General features: G+C 39.5%; 1 protein-coding gene across 3 annotated transcripts; it reads left to right on the top strand.

Moving 5' to 3' along the window:
* Positions 1–2,182: 2,182 nt before the first annotated feature.
* tbc1d24 (TBC1 domain family, member 24) lies at positions 2,183–11,854 on the top strand. 3 transcript variants are annotated; one of them, XM_086065327.1, is made up of 7 exons: positions 2,183–2,329; positions 4,197–5,251; positions 7,049–7,207; positions 7,822–7,885; positions 7,970–8,065; positions 8,869–9,115; positions 10,716–11,854. In XM_086065327.1, exons 2-7 carry the CDS (start codon positions 4,266–4,268, stop codon positions 10,868–10,870), a joined length of 1,707 nt encoding a protein of 568 aa, XP_085921453.1. In that variant the 5' UTR covers positions 2,183–2,329; positions 4,197–4,265; the 3' UTR covers positions 10,871–11,854. The 3 variants fall into 3 exon arrangements, with proteins under 3 accessions (XP_085921453.1, XP_085921455.1, XP_085921454.1); XM_086065329.1 differs by having other exon boundaries at positions 4,197–5,083; XM_086065328.1 differs by lacking the exon at positions 2,183–2,329 and adding an exon at positions 2,334–2,481.
* The last annotated feature ends 903 nt before the right edge of the window (positions 11,855–12,757 follow it).

Genomic DNA, 12,757 nt, shown 5'->3' on the forward strand with positions numbered 1-12,757 from the left:
CGGGGTTCGTTCAAGGTTGCAACATTTTCTAAACGTTCTCTAAATGTTCTGTAAACAGTTTTAATGGTTTGTCTTGTCACAAGAAAATGTGGCAAGAAAAACCATTAAAACATTTCTGTTAGCATTAAGCTAGCGGACTTAAAAGCAAATGTACGCGGTTGTTCTAAATACATACCATGTACTTCTCTTTATGCTTAGTTTGACAGTAAACATTAATTGAGACATTGACCCAATCCAGATGAACATTTACATGAAATCAACATTCACTACTGTTGCAAATGTTTGCCTCTCAGTGGGCTACGAGCTTTATAAATAGCATCTATGAAGCGGTGTTATATTGCTTTAAGAAACAGATATTTAAGGAATTAAAACACATGGCGACAGACAATATCACTTACAGGCATATGTTCTTTATCTTCTGCAAAGAACAACTATGTTTTTTGGGGGTGAAGCTGGAACGGATTAATGGGCAAAAATATTATTTATAATTTATTATTTACAGTTTGCATAAATGCCAGCCAGAAGCAAAACCAATTATATTGAAAAACAGTTCTGCATTTCATTTTAAGAGCAACTCTGTGTCATAATTTTCAATGTCCTTCAGTGTGTCATGCAAATTGCGGTGCATTTCAACAAGGCAATAAAGTATGTTTGCTTTATCGCTCTGTTTATGTACAGTATCTGTCCAAACAGGATTTTCCAGCTCAGCGGTGCCACAAATAGAAAGTGTTAAAAGCATATATCATCACTACCAATGGACGATCACCCGTAGGCCCACACAGGTCACACCTTCCTTTCTTAGAATTAAGCAGCAGTAAGTATGCCCACCTCTGATTGGCTGAGAGTACCAACTGCTGTAAGTCAATTGAGGCGACGCTGTTGAGCTAATAAAGAAACAATGAAGAATATTTATTATTTATTTATTTAGATGCAAAAAGAGTTCAATGCTTTTTTTTTGCCTTTAAAGAGCTTCAACAAAAAGCTTTCCACTTTCCAGCCATCCATATTTTTTTTTTGTTTTTTGTGTTTGCGGTCTCCTATGTGATGTCACGCCATGTGTGGAAGTGGAAGGATTTGAAGAGCGTAAGCTTGGCCCTGAAGGCTTACTGGCTTTAGACCCATCTGTCCTCGCTTTCTCTCACACACGTACGCATGCACAGTCACAGTCATTGGAACACGAATGCCTCGTAATCGCCGGCAAACGCCAATGCATGTACATACTCCGATGCAATGCCATCTGTACAAGTCTCACTTTGATCGTGGACAGTGAAAATAAAAAATCTACACACCCCTGTTAAAAAAAAAAGAGACCTGGATAAATAGTTTTCAGACAAAAAAAATTAATGTAACCTATAACCTGTACAATTCCATTGAAACAAAATCGAAGTAAAAATAAAACTTGCATAAGTGTACACACCCTTAAAAACTGAGGATGTGGCTCAGAATTAACTAATCACAAAGTCGTGTTAAACAGGAGTCAGCACACACCTGCCACCATTTTTAAATGCCTGATTAACACCAAATTTCTAGTAGGCTTTTCCCAATATTTTTAGTAAGTTTTTAAATGATCTATCTTAATCTTGTTTTTCTATCTTTGCTCACTGTTCACCATGCATACCACCACCTGCACTCACCATTTCAGAATTTTTATAACACTGGACATTTTTCTGTGTATTTGTATTTATTTTTGCATTGTTAACACAAAAACCTGGCATGTGAACAAAGGGTGTGTGGACGTTTTATATGATATCCCCTGTAGTCATTTGACAAACTTATTTTCTTACAGATACTGTTATAGAACGCTGGCTGGAAATATCATATATATTCATCTGAAGGGCTTGACCAGATGCACTTTTTCCAATTACAGTATTACAAAATAAACGATGAAATATAGTTGTGTGACACAAGTTGCTGCAAGTGGCACGGAGGTTTCTCCACAATTTAATCATCAGTAACAAGTGTCATGTGTTGGGCGGTTGTGTCTTGGTGGTAGCTTTGACCACAGCACAAAGGAAGGTTTTGTTACCCTATTAGAGTGCTTCCTGTCCCACTGTAATCCACTTAGACAGTCTGGAGGTAAACAAGTAGCCTGCCTATATATATGTTGCATTATGTGCGAGAAATTCTAGTATGTGTATGGTCTTGGGATTTTGGTCTCAACATTAAGAAAATAAGTCTGAATGAAAACAATCCATTTGAGCTCTTGAGCTTGTCCTGCAACTGCAAATTGAGCTTGAATGCAGCTGAGCCGCTTTGGAGCAAAGGCGCATGCGCGAGGCGACTTGCTGAATTCCGCTTGACGTCTCAAGACAACATCTCCCGCATCCAGGTAGGAGCGACATCAGCATTTGTTTGCACCTTTAGTCTCCTTAAGAAGCATATATGCTCCTTCCTGACACTCGGGTTGAGATCTACATGCATCGTTTTGTCGCCAAGGCACAATAAAAAAAAGACGACGGCGCTGCAAAGATTCGTGTGGCGGTAGGGGCGCTTACGCTAGCCGATGCTAAACCGTTAGCAGACACATTTTTACGATGTTATTTTAATATCTGAATGGTTGTGTACACGGTTTGCGTTTGCATGTGTGGGTCGTAGGTAGCTGTGCCTGTTAGATTGTGGTAGCGTTCGTCACAGAGGCAGCTGGCGGTTAGCTCATGCTAACAATGCTAACCCGGCAAGAATGAATGGAAGAGGTTGAGACAGATTTCTTTTAAATGCACCTTACATAATTATTTGAAGATCACGTTTAGATTTGATGAATTAAGATGTTTTTAAGCGCACTTTTGCAGATGCAAGCTATATTTGTGAAATGTATTTAACCTCAGGGCCAGAGAAAACGACAACAATGTTAATTTGTGGGGCTAAACATAAAAGTACAAATTTAAATGCCAACTAATTTCTTCTACTGATTGAAAATTGATTTTAAACAATCTTTTAATTGGCAATTGTAGCGTATGTACTGTGAGCCCTCTTGTCTTATTTTTAAGTACATCTTTTTTATTTTATGATTCTCTTGTCCGAGGTTATTTTGCATTTGACTTAGCTGAGTGCAAGGGAAATGTTTGTAAGCGTAAGAGTCAATAAATGTATCTCAAATGTTCGTATAAATTAGCGGCAAGACTTAAAGTAAAAACTACATGCATTCACTCCTTAGCATGAGAAAGTACGCTCCTGTTACTCAATTACAGTCGGACAAGTGGATCCTCATGATTGTTTGTTCACATTAGCACAAAGTCTCCCTTGCCTTCCTTTTAAGTACAATTGATGCGCTTTGTGGAAAGATATTTTTGTGACATGGATCATGTGGGAAAAGCAGCTACTGTATTTTAAGTGAATAAGATGCCTCAAATGAGTTAAACAAGGATCAAAGTCTGCAATTAACTATGTGTGAGAGCAAGTGTCTTGACTGTTGCGTAAAAACCACGAAGAGTGTTTTACGACGGCGTCTTTCTGAGTATGTTGCAACTGATCTTTGGACATACTCGTTAGTTCTCCGCGTGATGAGCGCTAAAGCAACGTTAAAGGATGTTCTATGCATATGCTACTTGATCTCCTATTTGCCACGTTTCCGGAGATGCTTGCTTTTAACTTGAGCGTGACCAATTAAGATGTTTCCTAGGCCAGCGCTTCTCGTGAGAACTTGCATTCCAGTCACATCACGGATTTACTTGATCTAATTGTCAGATATTTTTGGCTGTAAAGTGCCCATAGATTGGATTATGCTCTTTCATAGCAAACATTTACTGTGACCAGCTGGCAGTGAGAAGTAATAAAAAAAAAAATCAAATATACAGTATTTGGTATATGACAGAAAAATTGCCAACAAACAAAAAATGAGGATCACATTGCAATTTTATCACAATTTTACTTAAGCTATTATTCTGTTGTATGAATAGCAACAAGTGGATGTCATGTTTCACCATTGCCACCAAAGAACTTGCTAAGCAAGGCGACCCACCAGGCCTATGAAGCACTGGGGGAAACCCTGCCAGTTCATTTTATCTTCTGCATTCTAGTGGAAGACAAAGATACTTTTTGTCATAAATGCATCATTTCAAGACAAATTAAGTCCAACTGGATGATGATAATGGTCATAATGATCTCTTGCAGCACAGTGGTTGGTATTCTATGTCTATCCTTGGCTCTCAAAATGTCTGCTAATTTTTCATTTTCCCTTTCTTTCTTTTTTTTTACAGTGACAGTCATGAGGCTCTAACTAGAATAGGCCAGTGATCAGCTGTGTGGAGGAGTAGTTTAGTAACGCCATGGCTGAAGAGGACTATGACACCTTTGTGGACTCGACCCAGATGGGCGATCTGGCCAAGAGCAGCGGGCCCGCCAAGGTGGACTGCAAGGACCTGAAAGAGTTTAAGCAGCTGGCTCGTCAGGGTTACTGGGCCCAAAATCACAAACTTCGGGCGCAAGTGTACCAGCAGTTGATCAAAAGCATCCCCTGCCGCACGGTCACGCCGGACGCAGAAGTCTATCGAGACCTCATGGGAAGCGCGGCCACGAAGAAGCCGTCCTCCAACATCCCGCTGCCGGACTTTGTGGACGAGAACCCCGTGCCGCGCTACTGCTTGAAAGCCGACGCAGTTGGCTCCGCCCATCGCATCATCAGTTGCGTGGCTGGTCAGTTTCCCGATATTTCTCACTGCCCGTCCCTCCCGGCCGTTACGTCTTTGCTGCTGCACTTCAGCGCAGACGAGGCTCAATGTTTCGAGCACGTAAGCCGCATACTCGCCTGCAATGAGCCGGGGAAACGGCTCCTGGACCAGACCTTCCTGGCCTACGAATCAGGCTGCATGACCTTCGGGGACCTGGCCAGCAAGTACTGCGCACCAGCGCATAAACTGATCGTGGCCACGGCCCAGGATGTTCTGGAGGTCTACTCGGACTGGCAGCGATGGGTGCTCGGCGACTTGCCCTTCAGCCACATAGTCCGCGTCCTAGATGTCTACCTGGTGGAGGGCTACAAGATTCTGTACCGCGCGGCCATAGCGTTGCTCAAGTTCTACCGGAAGCACAAGGCGGGAGCCGCGGCGGGGCTGGCGGACCAGCAGCAGGATTCCGGCAAAGTCAGGTCGGACATTCGGGCTTTCGTCAAAGGGATCGCTTCGGTGGTCACGCCTGATAAGCTGCTGGAGAAAGCCTTCTCCATCCGGCTGCTGAGCCGCAAGGAGATCACTTTGCTGCAGCTCACCAATGAGAAGTCCCTGCAACAAAAGGGCATCACTGTCAAGCAGAAGAGGTAGAACAGAGAAATGTGATCAGAAACAAACACAGTAAAGCCTCAGACCCGACCAGAGAGAGGAAATACAAAACATTTTATGTCGTTTTTATTTTAGTGATAGACTGATGGTTTTTTTTCAAGGCCGATTCAGATACCAATTGTTAAGGAGACCGATAACTGATATTTTAAGCTGATATTAATTTGCAGTAAAAGAGAAAATATTATCATGAACATTTAAAAAAATATAAATATTTTAATCTTAAGCATACAAAGAATTTGTTTAAAATTTCTAACAAAAATTGCAGGGAGCATGTGTTACGCACTAAGTTAAAAACTAAGCAAGTAAATAATTCCCTAAAGTTTTCTACTGGAGATAAAGTTTTCCAAAATTTTGACAATTTCTTAATTTAATTTTTTTTTTTAATAAAGTGTAGGGAGTTCCCAGTGTCAGTATATTTTTTTATATAAAGTGGAAATTTAAATAAATCCATAAATGAAAAATTTCCTGTGTGTCACCGAGCGATAAATGCATGGGAAATACAAATATAGCTAATTTGGGGGGTTTCCCTCAGGGTTCGTAAAAGGTTTCAAAAGATCTTCGCAGACAGTAAAAATTGTCTGAATATGTTCGAAATGGTTTTGTGAAAAGTAAAAACTTGTCTGTGAACATCTTACAAATCGTGATCAAAACCCTCAATTGCGCTACGTTCGCAAGCATTCACCGCTCAGTGAGATATCGGTTTTATCGGCCTTCAGATTCGTTAAAAGGCAGATGCCGATATTTGTCAAAATGCCAAATATTGATAATCGGTCCATCCCTATTTTATTTGAACTTATTAAACACACGTATTCCTCTCAAATAAGAGGCGAAGCGTGCTTGCTTCAAGCTGTTTATTCACCACTCCAGTTGAAATTGACTGGAAATCTGACGCAAAACAAGAAATGTATATTTCAACACCAAAATATTTAACCAAACCATGTATTTTTGTCTTAAAAATCAAATTACAAAGATGGGCTTAAAAAAAAAAAAACATTTTGCAAAATAAGCGTGAGTTCGCTGTATTAGTTTTACTTTTGTTTGTTCTCATATTCCTGTCTCACATTCTCTCCTTGTTTCTTTCTTTTTTTTCTTTTTTGCTCTATTCTTCCATCAATTTTCCATCTCCTCTTCACTCGCTTCTACTTTTGGGTCAGATCGAGGTGGGTTCTCACCTCTCTTCTACCATCTCCATTCATTGTTTTCCCATCCCATACGTGTTGTCTTTTACTCTAGGTTAGATTTCATACCACAATTGTAAATTAAATGGACAAACCAGTCCAACACCCGGTGATTACAGGAAGTGAAAATGGAAGAAAATATGTCGTTCATTCCCCGTTGGCAGCTAAAACCAATCAAATCAACTCTGCTTGCTTTGTTGTAGTTCATGTCAAAAATGTCTGACAACATTTGTGTCCATATACAGTAGTGCAGGGTTTCCTGCCGTTGTTGAGCCAAGGACATCATTTAGTACATTAGAAAGAGAAAAAAAAAAAAACTCATCAAGCAAAAATCTATTCTTGTCTCAATTTGGTCACAAATGTAAATATTTGTGAAAACTGAGCTCATTTAGTTACTTATATTAAATTATTTTGTCTTTATATGTTAATTATTAATATGAATAATTAATAATAATACTTTTTAATTTAATAATAATTATTTAAAAAAATTGTTTTAAATAATTTTCAGAATCACTGCTTTAGTTGCTATTCAAACCACTCACCAGGACTGTAAGTTAAGCATCCCTTCCTGTGTTTTTCTTCCTGCGGCGTCCCCAGGAGGAACGTGCAGCTGGCACTTAACCCGGACACCTTCTCCTCGGAGATTGTCAGCGCTAAGGAGATGCGAGACATCTGGTCGTGGATCCCCGAGCGCTTCGCCTTGTGCCAACCGCAGCTCCTCTTCACCACCTCCACACATGGCTGCAGCCTCAATCGGTACATTTCAGCGTCTCTGCTTTTTATTGGAAAATGGGCACCTGTCCTTCGAAATAGGCGGAGCAAAATAAGTACATCAAGAACATAAAATAATAGTAATTTTATTTAAAAATCAGAGATTTATTTATTTTCTTACTTAACTCATTCGCGCCCAGCCATTTTCACTGAAGCAACCCCCTTCCTGGCTGTTTTACTGGATTTTGACAGATTTTGCAAGGCCCGCAAAATATTGTGTTCTATTGCTTTAAAAAACATGGAACTACCAAAAGAAAGATTTCTCTTCTTTCATCAGGGAAAAAAAAGAAGAAGTATATTTATATCTGTTTCCGTTTTGCGGCAATTAGCGCTGGTTGATCTCTTATACTCTGCTGTCACCTGGTGACCGTTTTTGTAATTACTACCATTGCTTCACCCGTACAATGATCGTATAAATACGTCTTTGGGACACTTACAACATTTAAACTAGAACGTATTTATACGTTTTGGGGAGCAAATGAGTTAAGTGTAGTGCTTCTAGTTTAGGAGCATGTGTGTATTTATATAATTGGTATTTGTGTTGAATGTAAAGTGGGTCTTTGCAGCAAGTTTACTGTACCCCCCCCCCCCCCCTCCAGATTTTACCAGCATTGTGAAGGCTACGAACCCACGCTGCTCCTCATCCGAACCACAGACGGCGATGTAAGGCAGCAAATTTAAAAACGAATGTTAAAGATGTTGAAGGATGCAAATGAGTGAATTATCCCAACGCTCTTTTGGGCTCAGGTGTGCGGAGCCTTCCTGTCTACTGACTGGGAAGAACGCAAGAGGGGAGGCAACAAGTTGAGCTTCTTTGGCACTGGGGAGTGCTTCGTCTTCAGGGTTAGTTGATTTAGTTGGTTAGTTTTATTTATTTAACCAACCGGTAATTCGCAAGCAATTTTTTTTAATTCATTTTACAAATATTGTTTTTGTTGAACTGCACAGGGGAGGTTTAGACAGAAATGACATGGTAAAAAAAATTATAATCTGGGAACAAATGTGGCTTACATTGTGGTCGTTATTGTTTTTCATCAATCTAATGTCGGGCTCTGCTGACAAGTGCTGCGCTTTCTCATTATAGCCAGTAGAGGGTGCTGTCCACTCTGGTTTCACATGCTCTTGAGTTCAACCTTATTGGCATCAATTTGCAGAAAAATACTCCATTTGCTAAATCACGTTGAACAAAAAAAAATCTAACCAATTTTGTGTGGTGCATTAGCGAGTTTCCTGCACTATAAATAGAAACGAGATTATGTCTCAGATGTGTGCCCCCGGTGTGAATTATTTACTCGCCACAACTTTGAGCTGTCAGAGCTGCGCACGCCGTCAAATGCGCTCATCTTACGCATTCATGTTTAAGCACGGCAAGATCCGGATCGTCTGTAACCTGATCCGGTTGTATTTCATCGGGTCACCATAGTAAAACGCTGGACTGATATCAGGAATTGGCGTTTTAAAGGTAGCATGAAGCAACTCGGCTAATTATCTTTTTAGATTTTTTTTTTTTTTTTTAACTGTCTTTTCTTGTTCAAAGCACTTCCTCATTGACAATATGGCAGAGAGGAACTAGTTTAGAATGCAGGACTGTTCCTAATAAAGTGTCTGGTGAATCCCTGACTGAATCCTAATTTGTTTGTCGCCAGCTTAAACCGGAGATGGAGCGCTATGAGTGGGTGGTGATCCGTCACCCCGAGTTAGCCTCCGCTGTTAAGAATCGGGGTCACGGGGACGCCGAGCCCTCCGACGGCCAAAACGCTGACGGCAATGGTTTGCAGCAGCCAGAGAAGCCGCTTGGCGAGCTGTCGCCCTTCCTGTCCGCCCGCCACTTCAACCTCAACTCAAGGAACACTTCCATGTTCATGGCTGGGAACTTTGACTCCATCATTGTCGGTGAGTGACAGAAAAGGACAGTCTTTAATGCAGTGATTCGCAACCACTGTGGGAAATCATCCTATTTCGCTGAATTAGTCTGAAAATTATTATTTACTATGAATAATGGCTGTTTAGCGACATCCAAAGACAGGCATTGCTATTTAATGCTTCTCCACTAGATGGCAGAAGGAACAATTAACATGCGTATCCACCTGTTGCTATACGATACAATAACATTTTTGTGCTCTACTAAACAGTCCCACATTTAGCAACCGAAACGGATAAAAAAATGGTCTAATTTGATTTCAAAGATCCAAGATCTAATCTTAGAAAATGCAATAGTCTTAAAGTAAAGTATAGCAAGACTGATTTGAGTAGGTCTTAAGACTATTCTGAAACTAAAAGTAATCCAAGTAAATCTAAATCCAAGTGTAAGCAAAGTCAAACTAAGTTTACAACAGTAGTTCAAATTCAAGATTAGTCTAAATCGAGACAAAGTTTGAGAGTAGTTTTCTGTCTTGTCGAAGTCCATGACCTCTTAAAGTAATCTAGTTAAGTCCAAGACTTGTCTAAATCCAAGACTATGGTAGTCTAAATGCAAGTGTAGTATAAATAAAAGACCAATCTAAGTAGGTCTCAGACTAGTCTAATTACAAGACCAGTCCAATTCCAAGACTAGTCTAAGTTGGACTCCGAGAGGCCTAAATCTAATACCTCTAAAAGTGATCTTGTTAAGTCCAAGACTTGTCCAAGTCCAACACTAGTGAAAGTGACAGTCCAAGTCTCGTCTAAAATACAAGACTACCAGTAATCTCAGAAGAGTCTTAAATCCAAAGACAATTAAAACAAATCTAAATACCCAGTAAGTCAAGTGTAAATTTAAATAGAGTATAATAAAATATGACTGTTCTAAGTCTAAAAGTGAGCTAAATCCAAGACTATTCAAAGTCCAAGTATGGTCTAAATCCAGGGCTAAATCTAAGAGTAATCTAGGTCTCAGACCAGTATAATTCCAAGACCTCTTAGTCTTGGACTAGATCACCTTGATCGAGTCATGTCCAAGACCTGAATGAAACCTCTAAAAGTGATCTAGTTAAGTCTAAAACTTCAACACTAGTCAAAGTGACAGTCCAAGTAGACTAATCTAAGAGTAATCTAAGTAAATCTCAGAATTGTTTTAAATCCACGACTAAGTAAAAAAAAATATATATATCTAAATAAGTCAAGTGTAAATTTAAGTCTAAAAGTGAGCTAAATCCAAGTATAGTTTAAATCTAAGACTAAATCTAAAAAATAATCTAAATCGCAATTGCAGTAGTCTGACTGGTCTAAATCCAAGATCACAGTAGGCCTATTCTAAATCGAGGACTAGACTAAATCCAAATCTAGTCTAAATCCAAGACTGTGTTCAACGACAGTAAATGAGTCCAGATTTTGAGTAAGTAAATAGTACATAGTAACTGTGTAGTTTTTGTGGCATTTTTGTTTTGTGTGGAGCCATGAGATTATTTCGACGTGAAAGGTGTGCCTTGGTTCAATAAAGGCAGTAAATAACACTGCTTGTAACGGGTGCAATGCTGCATTGCCAATCAGCACCAACTGTGCGTTTTCCTCTCAGGTGGCGGTGAAGGCAACGCTCTCTACATCGACTCGGAACTCAACCACGGGCGCACCGGCTGCTGCACAACGTTCGACAACCCGCCACTGTGCGCCGAGAGCTTCCAGGTGTCCCTGCTGGAATCGTGGGGCTTCCAGGACGCCATGGCCACATAAGGTCACGCCCACCTTTATACAAGCCAACTGCATTAAGCACTTATTCTACACCGCTCACGAAAAGTTTGGGATATTCGGCTTTCGCTTGAAATGTCAGCACATTTGCTGTTTTCGAGCAAAGAGCTGAATGGCAAACTTAACAACAAACGTCCTGCTTCAGTTTGGATTTGGAGGTTTATCCGCAGGTTGCGATAGAGATGGGGACTGGAGGAGTCACAGAAAGGCATAAAAGTGTACGTCCTTGGAAATGTTCAAGTTTTAGGTGGAAACATTTCTTCAACTTCAGCCGTCCTACAAATTAATCCATGATAGTATTTATGAACATCATTTCATCAGGTATAAAATGTGATCTCCCTCCCCCTTTTTTTTTTCCTATTTTCCCCATTTTTTTTCTATTTTTGTATGTAGAAGTGTTTAGAACTGGTTTAAAAATGTGTACATTTTCATGTGGTGTCATCTGTGGTGTGTTGGTACGCGCGTTGAGCTGAAGCAATTACATTTGTAAATCAGAATGTGGATTTGGTTTTGTGTGACATTTCTCAAGACGTTTTTAAATGTCTCGTAAACGGGATTGAAATGTCATAAAAGTAAATGGATTTGCTCAGTCAGCTGAAGTTGTGTTCATGTGTACGTGAGAGCTCCGACTGAATCGATGTGATCTGTGCTTGTATCTGTGATGAATTTCAGTGTTGCCATTTTGCACTATGTTTATGCCAAAGCTGCCGAGTGAGTGACAGCTCAGTTAGCCAATTTTGTTCTTTTTTTTTTTTTTGTTATGAACATCAGAAATTTGATGATTTGGGTTCAAATAAATGTTTATTATCTCCTGCTTACCATTTGGATTTTCCGTCCTTGTGTAAACAGTTACAAGGGCCCAGAATTGTGGCCTGTTGGTTAAATGCTCTCACACTTATGCAACCGTATGCTATTTGTACATTTGTGTGGTTAAATGTGTAATTAAAAAGTCACTGGTATAATACAGCACTCATTCGACTGTCTTGACGTCTTGTTTTTTCCCCCACCCTTTATTCAAGTCAAGTATGCCAGATGCCTTTTTAAAGTCATCTGACCTTGAATGTAAACCTTTAATCCCCCTCACTAACAACTCATTCTCTTGGTTGCTACTGCAATTTTATTAAGAAAATGCTCTTTGTTGTTGTTTTCGGGTTAATTCCTATTTAACTTCCTGATGTTTCCGAATTGTGTTAATGCACAATGAAAATAGATGCGTGCATGTGAGGGAAGGAATGTACTCACTTCTATTTTTTGTTGTTTTTAAGGAAGTTTCTGACTGAACTGCAAAACTGGAAATTTTTACACAGACATCCACAGTTACCTCAAAATGGTGAATTTGTATTCAGTAATGATTGGCCATTTTCATTCTTAGTGTTAAAATGATCCATATCCTTGACAATTTGACCATTAACACAGCACTTAAGTATAGCAAAAAATCTGCCCTGAAACAAAAATTATGTTAGAATTTATTGCACATAAAAGTAAAAAAATAATAATTGCACCAAATAAAAAAAAGTTGAGCCATTTAATTCAGTGATACTTTTGTGCACCACTAGAGGGAGCTCATGACCTACTGAGATTTACAAGTTTTAGCATTCTAATTGAATATAAATATAGAACATTAGGCATGTATTGCTAAAGAATTAGCATCCGCCTCACTGTTTCCATTTCGAGAAGTATTTTTTTATTAATATGTCCACAGTTGAAACAGTATCTATTCTTTTAGTACACACAATATGTGTTAAATCATCCATATTGTAACTCATCATTATTAAAACAGCCATTTTATTAGCACTGGGTGTGGCAGCGTAATGCATCCTGTGAGATGTGATATAGGTGATGGCAAAGCGGCGTAGTAATTCCCTCTTTACG

The sequence above is a fragment of the Leptonotus elevatus genome, chromosome 20 (assembly GCF_054856555.1).
Source record: "Leptonotus elevatus isolate MCC_2025b chromosome 20, RoL_Lele_1.0, whole genome shotgun sequence".
NCBI classification, from domain to species: domain Eukaryota; kingdom Metazoa; phylum Chordata; class Actinopteri; order Syngnathiformes; family Syngnathidae; genus Leptonotus; species Leptonotus elevatus.